At 35.4% G+C, this 16,112-nt stretch overlaps 2 protein-coding genes across 2 annotated transcripts; one reads left to right on the forward strand and one right to left on the reverse strand.

Annotated features, from left to right (window-relative positions):
- Positions 1-122: 122 nt before the first annotated feature.
- On the reverse strand, positions 123-3,814 carry med19b (mediator complex subunit 19b). The gene is made up of 6 exons (XM_067404342.1): positions 3,494-3,814; positions 1,537-1,659; positions 1,318-1,451; positions 1,092-1,188; positions 913-1,007; positions 123-257 (listed from the first exon to the last, which is right to left on the reverse strand). The coding sequence occupies exons 1-6, from the start codon at positions 3,699-3,701 to the stop codon at positions 186-188; spliced, it is 729 nt and encodes a 242-aa protein (XP_067260443.1). The 5' UTR covers positions 3,702-3,814; the 3' UTR covers positions 123-185.
- A 335-nt stretch (positions 3,815-4,149) lies between these two features.
- On the forward strand, positions 4,150-15,832 carry tmx2b (thioredoxin-related transmembrane protein 2b). The gene is made up of 8 exons (XM_067405301.1): positions 4,150-4,479; positions 5,909-5,969; positions 6,265-6,378; positions 6,530-6,606; positions 8,986-9,092; positions 9,706-9,771; positions 9,858-9,987; positions 14,201-15,832. Exons 1-8 carry the CDS (start codon positions 4,291-4,293, stop codon positions 14,381-14,383), a joined length of 927 nt encoding a protein of 308 aa, XP_067261402.1. The 5' UTR covers positions 4,150-4,290; the 3' UTR covers positions 14,384-15,832.
- The last annotated feature ends 280 nt before the right edge of the window (positions 15,833-16,112 follow it).

A 16,112-nucleotide genomic window follows, 5' to 3' on the forward strand; every position in this document is an offset into this window, starting at 1 on the left:
CATATGATGGGCACCAGGTGTTCTGGTACCCAGTACATTACAAAACGATATACTCTGACACATATATACACACAAATCTGTAACTGCAACATTAAATCTGTGACATACCATAAAGGCCCAGTTTTCCAGCTTGTGCTTCACTTTAACGCCTTTAATTCCTGGGTTTTCTGCCACTGAGGCAGTTCTTATCTCAAACTGCTGCTGCTGCTGCTGGGCTGAGCTCCAGTCATGCCTGGGTGATCAGGACTGTGGCGATTCTGAAAACAGACAAACATCATAATATATTATTGTTACAAATAATAATAGAAATAAAACTGTATACAGTTTTTGTATTTATTTGAAGATAGCATGTGTACTATTGATCATAATTAAATGAACGTATTAACAAATCAATAACTTACACTACAGTTCAAAAGTTGAGGCTCTTTATTTTATTTTATTTTTTCAAAGAATTTAATACTTTGATTCAGGAAGAACTCATTTGATCAGAAGTGACAGTAAAATCATTTATAATGTTAAAAAAGATTTCTATTTCAAATAAATGCCATTCTGGTGAACATTCTATTGATCAAAATTTATCATGCTTTCCACAAAAAAAAGAAAAAAAAAAAATTAAGAATCTGTTTTCTTGAGCATCAAATCAGCATATCAGAATGATTTCTGAAGGATCATGTGACACTGAAGACTAAAGAAAATTTAGCTTTGCCATCAGAGAAATAAATTAAAAAATGTTTATATATTTAAAAGTTATTCAAAACTGTAATAATATTTCACAATATTACTGTATTTTTGATAAATTAAATGCAGCCTTTAAGACTTCAAAAAACCCTAAACTTTTGATTGTAAAACTCCTATAAAATAAGTCCATTTGTAATGTGTTTTCATGTAAAGTGTATAACGACTCCAATTAACCTTCTTTTTCTTCTTATCTTTCTTCTTTTTCTTTCTGTCTGGGTCATCGTCCTTCTTTTTCTTCTTCTTCTTATGGTCTGAATCTGATGGAGTTTCTGTAGTAAAGTGAGATTGACAGTCAAAATGTAACGTGTTCATGTTCATCTCATCTCGTTTGTGTGTTTGTTTGTGACAGTCACCTGGTGGTAAAGGATCCTGAGGCCGATGATGTTTATGTTTGTGTTTGTTCTTCTTCTTCGGCGGTTGAATGTGCATCAGTCTGTATTGCTCTGGCAACTTTGGCAGGAGAGAGAGAGTCACATAAATCATGCATGCAAACAAACAACAATATATGATTGACCCACAATAATGCCCCCCTAAATGCAAAGGGAGTCCTTCTTTTGTCTCACACACACACACACTTACAGGGCCAGTGTGTAGCCTGAAGCCAGTGAGCATGACCCCGGTGAGAGGACTGAAAGAGTTGTTGCACACTGGCGGCTTCTCAATGAGAGAGCGCAGAGAGCTGTTGTCCTGAATGCCTGGGCTGTCAATCATACCTGGAGAACAGAAGGATAAAAAAAAAAAACAATGTAGGTACTAGCTTAACCCAGGCCATGGGTTCATGAAAGTATGCATACGCACCAGGAAGCTCTGGAAGAAAATTACTGAGTTTCTCCTTCACCTTCTTTCCACAGAACTTGTTGTAAGCGTGCTCCAGGTTGTAGTGTGTGATGAGATTAGTGTGTCCCGTCAGCTCATTCTCCACTGTCAAAAAGATATGAGGGGGTTAAGAGGTTCACAGTGGTAATCAAAACTCTGTTGACTTTAAATCTACCCATTGCCATTACAGAATTTACTCTGGTAACTCTGCAAAATACCCTAGATCAGTAGTTCTCGACTTTTTTGTCTTCAAAGCTGATTCTCTGGTACATCTGCTGTAATGACAACATTTTGTTTTCAAAATAGATTAAGTGCCTAAAACAATCATAATTAAAATAATTCCAGAAGTTTTAAGTGCTGAATGTTCTTCAGGGTTCTACGGGAGCCCCTAAAGGGACATAGTCATGGAAAAAATGAGATGGGAGGAAAATTATATATTTCAAAGTTTTGCATTCTTTGCAAGCAAATGCAAATGTTCTCGGGGGAGCGCAAACAAATTGTGAGAGTAGGCAAAAGCTCTGACAAATATTTATTCCTCCCATCTCATTTTTTTCATTCACCATGTCCCTTTAGGGGCTCCGTAGGGTTCCAACACTTTTAACCAATGAATTTACATGACTTTTCCAGTCGTTTGAGATTGACTGGATAAGGGATTTTAAGGAAAATGATTTTTAAAAATATTTTTTACCTACAATTTCTACTTATTCTAAATATTCTACAACTTTTAACTAACTAGAGGAATGGTACATAATGTATATTCATTATAAAAATGGCATTTTAGATTATATTAATTTACAGGACTTTTACTTTTAAAGGATTAGTTCACTTTCAAATTAAATTATCTACAGAAACCATCGCTCATTTTCTAAAAAAAAAAAATACATTTTATACATTTTAACCATAAATGCTCATCTTGAATTAGCTAACTAACTGTTCTATACTTGCACTAGCATATTGTATATGAGGGCAGTAATACACTTAGCAGTGTCTACACTGCTGGAATTCTAATAGAAAAGAAGAAGAAGAGAGCTAGTTCAAGATAAGCATTTATGGTTAAAATGTATAAAATTTTAATAAAAAAAAAAAAAAATGGGATCATGTAGAACGTTTTGTAGCTGCACTGAAACTGTAATTTTGACATTCAACCATTTGGAGGCTACTGAAGTCCACTATAAGGATAAAAATCCTGGAATGTTTCCATCAAAAACCTTAATTTCTTTTCGACTGAAGAAAGAAAGACATGAACATCTTGGATGACATGGGGGTGAGTAAATTATCATGAAATTTCAATTTGAAAGTGAACTAATCCTTTAAAATGAGGCTTCCTCATATATTCAGTTTTTTCAAGTTTTTCGTGGGAATCCTGGTTCTTCATAGAAAAAACAATGAGTTGTTCAAGGCTTAATTATAATAAGAAAGATATTGATTTTTGTTGTTTTAAAGCTTGCTTTGTCTTATTTGAAGTCATCTTGAGGCCCTCTAGTGGGCCTCGGACCCCTGGTTGAGAACCACTGATCTAGACACAGTGACTAATGTTACTACAACAAAACCATAACAAATGAATATGTGATATATGTGAATTCTCTTAGCTGCTAACTATTGTTATTATGATGTTTTTAGTAAGGGTCTAACATGACATGACATGTCAAACATAAGTACTATATGGTATTTTCATATCTCATAACCATCACTGTGCATATTATTAATAACAGTGAAGGTATTATTCGTACACAGGTAACTATGGTACTATAATGGTACAGTACCTAAACGTACCACCAATGTTATTTGGTACCAAGATGTTCTTTGAAGTACTTTGTGAATACCCTGACACACAAATACGATAGTCATTCAGTACTGGTAATCATACAATCACTGACACAGTACTTTATTAAATATTACTACAAAATCAATACATTAAAAACACAAAAGAGGCGCTCACTGGGCAGTTCTCGCAGCAGGTAGAAGGGCTCGTTCATCGCGGAGGGTTTTCTGATCTGACCCCCTTCATCCACCATCTGATGCGAGAAGCACATCGGGCCCATGTTTTGGGGTACCTGAGGTTTCCCAGATCCAAAGCCCAGCGCAGACGCTCCTACTGGACCCTGGGAATCAGACTGACCATACAGCGAGGAGAAGATTTCTGTCATGTTGACAAAACTACGTTATTACTGTGTGGACGTTTGAATGAGTTTTACTATTGCTGTGAACGTCCCTGACGTTCTGTTGACAATTACTTCCGGTTGTTCTTGTACCTTGGGGAAATTTACCGTAATTTATCAAGTACGTACATTGTCGTATTATGTCCAGTTCATATATTCGACTAGATAAACTCATAATTTGTCCTAAAATGCATTATAGTGTTTAATACTGGAGTTTTATTGCATAAATAATTATGAACTAGGAGATAAACAATGAATGTGTGTGTCAGTGACGCATGTTAAAATAGTCGCTCGACGATTGTTTATTACGGTAAACGCCACATATACTTCCGCTTGTCCTTCCCTTTATGTGACATCACGACCAATAAGCGACGTCGTTTCAGTGAAGTGACCAATCAACGGGCCTGCTTTAAAGAGGAGGGGCGATTTTTTTCCTTCGTCCGCAGTGACCTCTGTCCCTTTAAATCGTTTAATTCATTTGCCGACGAATATTGTCTCGCATTGATAGATAGCGGTATTGATGCGGACCCTTTCGTCTCGGATCTCCGCAGCAATCGTTTTCTGAAAGAAAAGAAAAATGGCATTGTTAACACCTCTGTTAGCGTTTCTTTATCATTTGCCGCAGGTTTACAAATGGCTGCTAAAACCATACTACATAGCCTCGTTATTTATGTCTAGCGCGTTCCTGCTTATCCGCAAAACGCCTGGGATCTGTGAACATCTTTCGACGCAGCGCGAGGATGGCAACCCATGCGATTTTGATTGGGTATGTATAAGGCAGACATTCGGGGTTTCATGCTGAATGATAACGGATACACAGCTAAGCTTCGTAACAAGGGAACTGGGCAGTGGCCATCAGATGATGGGCTATAGAAGAGATCAATGTGGGGGTCGCTATTCAGCTGGCACGGGAACTAGCCTAAATCATGGGAAAAGAGTTTGGAATACCATAATGATGCATGTGAGGGGGAAATAAACTTTGCATCCTGCCCCACGTGTGGTGCATATGTGTCACTGAATGATCACATTGTTGTGTTGATGCTTCGACTTTTTATTTATTATAGTGAATGGAACTGGAAACACAAACCTAATTAAAACCTTGTAACTAGTTAATGAATTTAAAATAGTGCCTCCTCAAAAAAAAAATAGGATGAGAAAATAATCCATATTACATATAAAATAACACAAATATTACAAAGAACGCAAGTCATGTGTATTTCTTAAGGAACACTGTGCAACAGCGACACCCACAGGTAAAGTTACCCAGGAGTCATGCCTCCCTTTGCTCTCATAGGAAACCATAGAAAATCATCAGACCCCTGGAGTGTGGTGGGTTTTGTGGGGGGTAATTGAGAATGAATGGGGGAAAGTCACATGAGAGGAGGCAATGTCTCCATCGCGCTATGATTGGATGTAAAATGTTATGATTGGTTTGTGCGATAAATCCCGCCTCTTGTTGACGCGCGCGTTCCGCGCGTCAGTTTGATTTAACAAATGATGGCGTCAATGGGAAGACTAATTAAAAAGTAAGTAAACTGTTAGATATCACCGCTTTGTCACATCAAAATTAAACTTGAAATGGACTGAAAACATGATGACGGTGTTTACGGAGCATGACTGATGATCCAAAATAGCCTAAGTTGAGTATTAAAAAGAAAAACATCAATACACAAATAAAATATATTGTTTAAATTGTTACTGCCTTTAGTTATTAATTTGGAATGAATGTAGAAATGCTTAAAACACTAATTTGATGAGATTGACTTGGTTTTGATAATTAGAACATTACATTGTCAATGTAAAATTACAAAATATAATCTTTTTTGATTTAATGTTCATTTAACTAGGAAGATGTGTCAATGTTAAGAGTAATGCATGAATTTACATTGATTCATAAATAAATAAAAAATGTGCCTCCTCATTTCAGAACACCACTGCACGCCACTATATATATAATATATATATTTGACAATTGACCTCTGTACGAAGTGTCAGATTTTTTTGAGACTCACAAGATGCTGTTTGGAATCATTTCTGTAATCATTCAACATTTCACTCAAATTGTTATGCTAAAATTATAATTTATAATATATGTATTTTGGACGTATATTATATAGGACCCACTTTATATTGAGTGTCTTTAACTATAATGTACATTTAAATTAATTTCAGCCATTGTTGTGTTCATTTTTCAGAGAGAGGTGGAAATACTGATGTTCCTGAGTGCTATAGTCATGATGAAAAACAGAAGAGCAAGTAAGAGTTTCTCTACAGCTTTATTTATTGACATTCAACTTTCAGAAAATAATCTCCATCCATATTCAATGTGATGTCAATAAGCAGAGGTTGAGGTTGTGTTTATACACTAAACGTTTAGGCAGCTGTGTTCTCAGTGACGGTTGTCCTTGTGTTTGTTGTTAAATCAATGTCCTTTGTCATCCAGTGTTTCTGTTATTCTCTCCCCCTCCTCCTGTTAAACTCGCCCCCTTTCACTATTCATTTTTGTACGATGAAACAGTTCGATATAATAATATGTGTTGTCGCTCCACAGTTACCGTTGAGCAGCACGTGGGCAACATCATCCTCTTTTGTAAAGTGGCCAATGTGATTCTGTTCTTCAGACTGGACATACGTTTGGGGCTTCTCTACTTGACCTTGTGTATTGGTCAGTATTTTTAATCGGTGTCACTCTCAGTCAGTGGAAATGGGTGTCCTTTTTCTTTAGAAAAACTATAGACCAAGCCAAATATTAGATGAATGTTGTATGGCTGTCAATCATTTCTATGCATGCTGATATTCTCTTATCGCTAATGCAGTTTTCCTGATGGTCTGCAAACCTCCTCTGTACATGGGCCCTGAATACATCAAGTACTTCAGTGATAAAACCATTGACGTGAGTATGATTTCAAATCAGCCAGATTGATTTAGAAACAATCACACTACTTAACATACACAATATTTCTGGTATTTCTGCTCTAGTTAGGACAAAGCAGCTTGTTTTGAAAGTATATTATCAGAAACTAGATACATTAAATGAATTAACCTCAATTCATTTTATGATTCCAGAAGTTTTACGAACTGCATGTTATTCAATAAAACAATAGGTATTGAGTGGAAAAAGTCATTATTTGAGTTTGCATCTTGAATTATTGTTTAGCATTTTTAATTTCGAGTATTTAGAGATTATTTTAATATATCAATAATAATGTTATTGGAGTTTACCCGTTTACGTTCCTCCGTGTCATCCATCAAGATGGATTGACAAGTTTGCTCCGTGGGATTATTGTGGCTTTATCTGTAGCTGGCATCACATACGCAAACACTTATACGAATGTAGCTTTGATTCCTGCTAAATAAATTATATACAGTACAGTCCAAAAGTTTGGAACCACTAAGATGTTAGTGGTTCCAAATGTTTTTAAAAGAAGTTTTGTCTGCTTACCAAGGCTACATTTATTGAATTAAAAATACAGTAAAATCAGTAATATTGTGAAATATTGTTACAATTTAAAATAACTGTTTTCTATTTGAATTTATTTCACAAAGTAATTTATTCCTGTGATGCAAAGCTGAATTTTCAGCATCATTACTGCAGTCTTCAGTGTCACATGATCCTTCAGAAATCATTCTGATATGCTGATCTGCTGCTCAAGAAACATTTAATGTGTACAATTGTACAAAATATTTGTGTACAATATTTTTTTCAGGATTATTTGATGAATAGAAAGTTTAAAAGAACAGTGTTTATCTGAAATCTAATCTTTTGTAACATTATAAATGTCTTTACTGTCACTTTTGATTGATTTAATGCATCCTTGCTGAATAAAAGTATTAATTTCTTTAATTTCTTTTCAAAAAAATAAAAATTCTTACTGACCCCAAACTTTTGAAGGGTAGTGTATAATGCTACAGAAGCTTTGTATTTCAGATAAATGCTGTTCTTTTGAACTTTCTATTCATCAAGGAATCCTGAAAAAAAAAAAGTACACAAATGTTTTCAACATTGAAAATAATCATAAATGTTTATTGAGCAGCAAATCAGCATATTAGAATGATTTCTGAAGGATCATGTGACTCTGAAGACTGGAGTAACGATGCTGAAAATTCAGTTTTGCATCACAGGAATAAATTACTTTGTCAAATATATTTAAATAGTACACAGTTATTTTAAATTATAATAATATTTCACAATATTACTGTTTTTATTGTATTTTTAATTAAATAAATGTAGCCTTGGTGAGCAGGAATTAAGGCTTCGTCAGGACCGCATTCTTGCAATGCACGGAGAAGAGCAATAAAAAATCAGACACTGCTGCTTTTTATATAACGCATTTCCAGTTATAAATTATAATACCGCTTGTTTCATTGGTCCGTTGGGTCGGCTTACCAAACCATTGCAGAGTTTTTCAATTGGGCTGAGACCAGCTCGTTCAGGCGATCTCTGAGTGATCGTTTTGGTACGAATCCAAGCGTGATTGCCGTGTTCATATGTGCCTGTTTGTTTCCAAAACAAACACTCTAATCGAGCCAGGTGTGAAAACGCCCTTAAAGAGGGTTAGTTAATCCAAAAATGAAAATTTTGTCATCATTTACTCACCCTCATGTTGTTCCAAACATGTATTAGTTTCTTTCTTCTGCTGAACATAAAAGAAGATATTTTAAAGAATGTTGGTAATCAAACAGTTGACGGTAGCCATTGACTTCCATTGTATTTTTTCCGACTATGAAAGTCAATGGCTACCGTCAACTGTTTACCAACTTGAGGGTGAGTAAATTATGACAACATTTTCATTTTTGGGTGAACTATCCCTTTAGCCCTCTTGGAAATTTGCTGAGGCCCCCAGTGGGCCCTGGCTCTTGGTTGAGAACCACTCATTTATATATATTTATTTATTCTTTATGTATTTTGTTTCTTCATTTTTAGTTTCCGTCTTTCCAATGCTTCGTTCTCTCACAAGTGTGCGCACTGTACTCTACGACTTCTCATTGCATACTAGTTGCTGACTTAAAACTTATGAATTCAAAGCCCATAAATGTTTATTACCTTTGCAGCCCAATAGTCTTTGCAAATAAGCCATTGGGTGTTCAAAAGCAAAAATCCAAGCTAAGTTTTAACCCAATGTTAAATGGTCTATACGCTTAAATTTTAGCTACATTCATAGTTGAACTTTAACTTCAGCAGCCTGAGGGATATAGTGTGCAAATACATGCTGTTTGAAACTGTTTGGTTTATGCTAGTGAGTATAGATGTTCATGCTTCTTTTGTCTTTAGGAGGAGTTGGAGAAGGACCACCGAGTGACCTGGATTGTGGAGTTTTTTGCTAACTGGTCACCAGAATGTCAGTCTTTCGCCTCCGTCTATGCTGATCTGTCCTTGAAGTAAGAACATTGCTCTTGATACACTACCATTCAAAGGTTTGAGGTCTGTACTTTTTTTTTTTTTTTTTTTTTTTTTAAATAAATTATTACATTTATTGAGGGTCAAGGTTGCATTCAATTGATCAAAAGTGACAGTAAAGACATTTTATAATTACAGTTACAAAAGATTTCTATTTCAAATAAAGACTCTTCTTTTGAATGTCCTAGTCATCAAAAGTTTCCACAAAAATATTAAACAGCACAACTGTTTTTAACATAATAATAAGAAATGTTTTTGAGCAGCAAATCAGCATATTAGAATGAGTTCTGAAGGGTCATGTGACACAGAAGACTGGAGTAATGATGCTGAAAATTAAGCTTTGCATCACAGGAATAAATTACATTTTAACATATATTTAAATAGAAAACAGTTACTTTAATTTGCAATAATATTTCATAATTTTACTGTATTTTTGATCAACTAAATTCAGCCTTTGTGAGCATAAGAGGCTTGTTTTAAAAACATTAAAATTTTTACCCCAAACTTTTGAATGGTACTGTATGTCCTGCTGCTCATCAGTTTACTGTGAATTTAAATATTATGAATGGAGAAAATTAACTTTATCTTGCTCAGGTACAACTGTGCAGGGCTGAAATTTGGCAAAGTGGACATTGGTCGTTACAGTGAAGTATCCAAGAAGTAAGTTGCCCTGTTGTGTCTCGGTGTTTCTCGTCATGCTTTGGTACACAAACTGTGACAATATCCTGTTTCTTTTTCCCCCTCAGGTACAGGGTCAGCACTTCTCCTCTCTCAAAGCAGCTGCCCTCTCTGGTGCTCTTCCAGGGGGGAAAGGAAGTTATGAGGCGCCCTCAGGTGGACAAGAAGGGACGCGCAGTATCTTGGTCCTTCACAGAGGTGAGGCTTAAAATCAGCATGAATCGGAAGCTGCGATAGTTTCTCCTTCCCTATTGTGATGTATATCCGTGTGAGCATATCTCAGGGTTCCCACAGGTCATGGAAATTCTGGAATATCATGGAATTTTAAAAGGTCTATTCCAGACATTGAAAGTCAGTTTTGTTTGTCCAAGTCATGGAATATCAGGAAATTTTAGTTTCCGTTTATCAAAATGTAATTTTTCTGTACTGTTTTTTTTTTATTTATTTTTTTTTATAATACATTTTGTTATGGTTAGGTTTTTATTCCATTCCCGCTCGTCAACTTAAGTCAAATGCAGTCACCTGTACCTGTTAACTAAGGCAAACATGCCAGGAAAATGTAAATTTCAAGAGCTTTGGCAACAAAATGACCACTTCAAAGACCGTCCTAACCAGCTGTGACATGACAAGTATTCTATTTTTTCTACGTTTCTGGGATTTTGCAGCTAATAGTTCAGGTCATAGAGAGTGAACAAGGACATAAATGCACAAAGAAAAGTATTTATTACTTACAGTTTGAATGTTCTTGTTTCCTTTTATTTATTTTTCAAATTCTGAGGTAAGTTATCCATTGTTGCTCTCATAGTGGCTACTAAAGTCACGTAAAATGATATTCAAGACGTCCCCGTTTTTGGTGATCTGTCCCCGGAAATGTTCCCTGTTTTACAGCTCATTCAAAAAAACCCGCAAATACATTGCAAAAAAGCCAGACTAAGATATAGCAGTCTGTTGGTTATCGGAGCAATCGTGTAGTGATTCTCTGTTCACCAACAGAGGGGGCTGTGCAGCTACACTTGGTCGCGCACTACTTCAGAAGAAATGTAATCTGCACCAGAGAAGATAGCCATTATCATCAATTATCAAAATAAACATCATTATCAGTTTCAAGGTAGTAACATACGAACTATTCATGTTAAATTAAAGTAATAGGCCTACTGTTAGTATGTGTTTTAGAATAAGGCCTCAGCAGGGGGCGGGATTGTTTTGCACAATTTTAAATGTCCCCAAAAGTCCCACAGTCACAACGCATCAACTTACACAGACACACACGCGCACACACACAGACCTTAACTAGCCTCAGGGGTTGAAGGTACACTCATATGAATAAAAAAATAAAATAAATAATACACTTGCAACTTACTTTTTGCTTTAAACAGTTCTAAACTGCAAAATAATAGTTGAGTTGTGTAAATGAAAACATTAAATTCTATAATAAATGTTAAAAATATTTGTTAAATGCCATTTTATTTATCTTATATTTATGTTGTTTTATTTTTGAAATGTGCTTATGTGTTTTATAACATCATACTTTTGTTATAACGGGCTAATAGGCATGTTGTTTTGAACTGCTTTTACAATGGTTAGGTTACTATTAATAGTGTAATCATTTTTTGGTGAATTGTATTAAAACCAGACCAAAAATCCTAATAATCAAACTAAATCATAATAATTAGGCCTATTAATGTAATAATATTAAAAAACAAAATTTTTCACTTAATGATAATAACAAATGAGATTTCTGTGAATTTTTCTTTTTTCTTTTTCTTCTCCACTCAAATAGGAAATGTCCCCGGTTTCCATTTCAGAAATCTGGTCACCTTAATTCAAGCTCAACCATTTTAATATTAAGCAAAGCTCAAACAAGTGTATTTCATGACAAAGATTGTATCAGTCACTGAATATGTATTTTGAATAACATTTTAGGGTTTAATTTTGTTTGGTATTTCTCCTATTTTATCTTCTCTGGGCTGGTTGCCTGTCCAGTACAGGATTGATTTTAAGCTCCTGGTTTTTGTATATAAGTGCCTGAATGGATTAGCTCCTTCGTATTGTCAGAGACTTTACAGGTGCATAAGCCTTCCAGGACTTTAAGATCTTCTGATCAGACTGTTTTAATTATTCAGAGGACAAGATACAAGCGGAGGGGTGATCGGGCCTTCGCAGTGGCAGCACCAAAGAGATGGAATAGCTTACCATCTCATATTAGAGTGTCTTCCACTCTAAACAATTTTAAAAGACGTCTGAAGGCTCATCTTTTTAGTTTAGCTTTCGAGTCTGCAGTGTGTTGGGGCATCGGCTTTTGTGTGTACTGTTTTAGAGGTTTGTTTGGTGCTATGTCTTATTTTATGTAGAATTTCTTCATTGTACAGCACTTTGGTCAACGCTCTGTTGTTTTAGTAGTGCTTTATATATCAATAAACTGAAACTGAAACTACATTTATAAAAGATACTTAAATATCTTAACTGAACTAAGGCCTAATCCTGACTTTGGCTAAGCCCTGTCTGTGAAACCGGGCCTTAGTACAGAAAATTTTCAAGGTGCTAAAGAGGATCTTTTCGTCGACTGAGAAACCAAAGACTGTTACTGAGTTTTTGAAATGAGCGCATGCGTAAGAACAACCCCCCTCCTTCGAAGGAACGCCTCCCAAAACTCGTGCATGAGTATTGGAACACGAGTGTTTACCACCGGCATTCGCTGTATCGTGTTAGAGGATTCATTATGTCGGACTCACCGCAGGTAACTCATAACCTGCAGTTGTTACTCCTGTCTCCGGACAAAAACATTGCATGCGGCGCCTGTGGAGTGTGGAAAGTTACTGGAGCGCGCAGCTGCGCTCGTCTCTCACAAGGAACGTCATGGCAGTGATTGACAAGCCAGAGGGCCAATCGTTTACGCAATATCGGCTGATGTTTTTAACTCGTGCACAGATGATGTATATTATTATTATTCCTTTCAGTGCACCTAATAAATAGTCTTTTATCAATTAGTAAAGACAGTTTCAAGTAATATTGCAAAAATGTATAAAACAAAACATTCTCTTTAGCACCTTTAATGGGTAAAAGTGCCAAAAAGTAGTGTGTATGAGTGTTTAACTTAGTTTTGTACTAAAAACTTCTGTGAACAAGTAAATAAAGCTTGCAAATTGATGGTTTTAAAATACTATCTGTGGCGGATTTTTGTCTGCTCACTGCTCAGCACAACAGCGGCCTGTTTTCTGTTAATTATAGGTCATGGAAATTAAGCTTTTAAGTCAGTGAAAGTTATGGAATTTGACATTTGGCTTAGGGTGGGAACCCTGATATCTTCTCAAACAAGAAAAAATTTAGGCCGGGACTTAATTTTGTCAATTGGAAATTGATTGGATGATTGTGGTTTGCTATTGCTGTGATCTCATATGCGTAACAAAGCGGAAAGATGTGGTTGCAAGTGGGAGGTAGAAGATATAATTAATTAAAAATCAGCATCAATTATTAAATTAAGTACACAGTAAAAATCATCTATAAATATAGCTGCGAGCAGCAATTATCGGAGTTCAAGCACTTTAAGGCCCATAAAGCATATGCCTAAAAAGGTATTCTGTTCAAATTAGCAAGCCTGTAACCATTTTTGGATTATGAACAAGTTAAAAGGTAAATAATAATAATAATAATAAAACCTTTGTGCGACCCTGAGTATAAATAGGTGCTATAAAAAGTGTTAAAAAGGTGCAATGGAGTATAAAAAGACTATAAAATCTTGAACAACAGCCAGACCTGAATTACTTGTGAAAACAATGCAGACATTTCACCATGAAAAAGGACTTCTTTTCATCAGTTGTTGTTTTTCTTTATGCAATTGTGCATTAAGAATACAGCAAGACAAGCTATTAATCCTTTTTTAATATGCCACTTTTCATGTTCAGTAACCCTTTAAATAGGACAACCATTAAAGTACTAGTAAGACTTGGCTTTAGGTAATAAACTGCACTTAAATACTCAGTAAAACTACAAATATTGTCTTAAGAAGGCTTAAATAAGTCTTACGATCCAAGTTATAATTTGTGGCCCTTTGCATTTCATGTGGTTAAAATGTGTCCCTCTTGGCCTCCGAACTTGAGTACCCCTGCTCTATGACTTCGGTTTGGTCTGCCCGATCACTTTTAGGTGATCCTTGGAAATCCTTGGAAATTCTGACAATTAGAACAGGGTTTCAGCACAATGCGTTTGAACCCCTACTAAACACCGTAATATTCCAAAAATAAAAATGTCAATTTGGATTTCATGGTGACTTGACTGAAAAACAACTTCAGAAAATGAAAAACTTTGTCAGAAACATCCCTTAAACACTTCAGAAATCTCAAGCCTTTTAATCTCTGTACTACATAGAGAAATGTGAAGTGACTGTAGTTTCTCTTTTGTTGTTCGTTCCTAGGAAAACATCATCCGAGAGTTTAACCTCAACGAGTTGTATCAGAAGTCGAAGAAGCTTGGTAAAACCAAAGGAGAGAAATTTGAGAGGCCCAATGAATCTGTGTTTTCACCCGTGCCTGAAGAGGAGGAACCGGAGACCGAGACCATCACTGCGATGGACACAGAGAGCAAGAAGGACAAATAGAAAGTGCACGTTGATGAAGAGCACTATCGATCACTATGGGACTGGACCAGATTGTGCTAATGTTCAGTATGCAGAGAGAGAGAGTTTGTATGTAGTTGTAAGCAGAATGATTGTGGTGTTCTTTTCCTTTTGTATAACGTATTAGTAAATTGCAAAATCAGTCAAATAATATAGTAAGTCCTAATATTAATATTTAAATTTCATAATCATTGATATCCTGGGCACAGGCATCCAAACTATGTCATTTGGGGACATTGATATTTGTTCTCTGTCAGCTGTGATATTTTAATCAAGTTAGACATGATTAAATATAGGACGTCTACCTCTAATATGGATGATAATTGTGAAGTGATCATTAGTAAGGGGTTATTTTGTTGCATATGCATCACTATTGGGGAACAAACTTTATATCAGTTCTTTTTTTTAATGTATTGTTAATCCTCTCATTCTTTTGTCACTCCTTGTATTCTTATTTTCTGTTTTTTTTACTACTTTTCTGAGATGTATGGTACTGACTACTAGACTGAATACAGTGATCTAAAGAGGGAGGGTCTTTTATGCCCACAGTTTGTCATTTTACAAATTACAAAAACTAAGAGTGAGATCATTTTCTGCAAAATTTGGTTACCTTTGTCATTGAGACCCAGTTACATTTATTTTCAGACTGAATACTGCTGTTTAAGTCTTAAATATGTTGATATTTTTTTTGTGCTGGATGATTAAAATTTTTTTTTTATTAATACTTTAAACTGACAGGCACCGAAGAAAGCTGCAGGCAGTCCTCGTGTTTTAACCTTTTCCAGTCTGTCACGGTTAGAAACTGTTATTTCAACTTATGTAGAATTTTATTATCAGTTTCTCCACAAAAAGGAGCAATATTGTTTTGGTGCCCTATTGAATGAACGATTGTTTTTCACTAATCTTTAATTAATTGATTTTTGAAAGATGACTAAGTGCTTTGAGTGGTAGTGGATGGAAGTTTTGTCATTCCAATAAAACATTTTGTTCTTTACATCCTATTTTGTGTAGCTTGTAAATTTTATACAGTTGCTCCAAATTCTTAACAACCAGGGAGATGTTTGGACAATTTGTCTAAAAGTTGAACCAAGCGTGTGAAAATCACTCATTAAAGCACTCGATTTCAGATGGAATTTAAACATTGCATGACATCCTCCATGATGACTGCAACAATGTGCAGACGCTACCAAAAAATATACATAAAAGTTGCATCTGCAAACAAATAATGCTTCTTTCAGAACTAATTTCTTAGCAGACTAACCACAGGTGTCATTCGTCACATTAATGGGATGTTTCAACTTGGAAGTGTCCAAATACCTTTTATCCTAATTTTGAACAGTATATGCATTTACTGAGGGCTCTTAGCCCATGTTCGTATAATATGATCTCAACAACAACAAACATTATGTCAGCTGAGATTCATGACATAAATAAGAGCACATCCACTAATGCGTTCGGTTTTTTTAGCTACACCCAAGTCGATTTTTTCCCAATGCTACAATGAGGTACCAAAATATTATGTTTTTTCTTTCACAGATTTGTGACCAGACAGAAAAAACAAAAATGAAACAAAAATTCATGGACATTAATTAATGGCATGTACATTTCCAAAGTTTATGTATTTAAAAAAATTTAAATTAAAAATTGAAGCCAAAGGCACAATTGATTTATAAAGAGTTTATTACCAATGCTCACACACCCACACACGCAT

Source organism: Chanodichthys erythropterus, chromosome 12 (assembly GCF_024489055.1).
Source record: "Chanodichthys erythropterus isolate Z2021 chromosome 12, ASM2448905v1, whole genome shotgun sequence".
Taxonomy (NCBI): Eukaryota; Metazoa; Chordata; class Actinopteri; order Cypriniformes; family Xenocyprididae; genus Chanodichthys; species Chanodichthys erythropterus.

Coding starts and splice junctions, on each gene's coding strand:
- tmx2b (XM_067405301.1), top strand. CDS start 4,291: ATGGCATTGTTAACACCTCTGTTAGCGTTTCTTTATCATTTGCCGCAG. Junction 4,480..5,908: donor ACCCATGCGATTTTGATTGG/GTATGTATAAGG, acceptor TTCATTTTTCAG/AGAGAGGTGGAAATACTGAT. Junction 9,988..14,200: donor TATCTTGGTCCTTCACAGAG/GTGAGGCTTAAA, acceptor GTTCGTTCCTAG/GAAAACATCATCCGAGAGTT.
- med19b (XM_067404342.1), bottom strand. CDS start 3,701: ATGACAGAAATCTTCTCCTCGCTGTATGGTCAGTCTGATTCCCAGGGT. Junction 1,660..3,493: donor CCTGCTGCGAGAACTGCCCA/GTGAGCGCCTCT, acceptor TCTTTTTGACAG/TGGAGAATGAGCTGACGGGA. Junction 258..912: donor AAGATAAGAAGAAAAAGAAG/GTTAATTGGAGT, acceptor GTCTGTTTTCAG/AATCGCCACAGTCCTGATCA.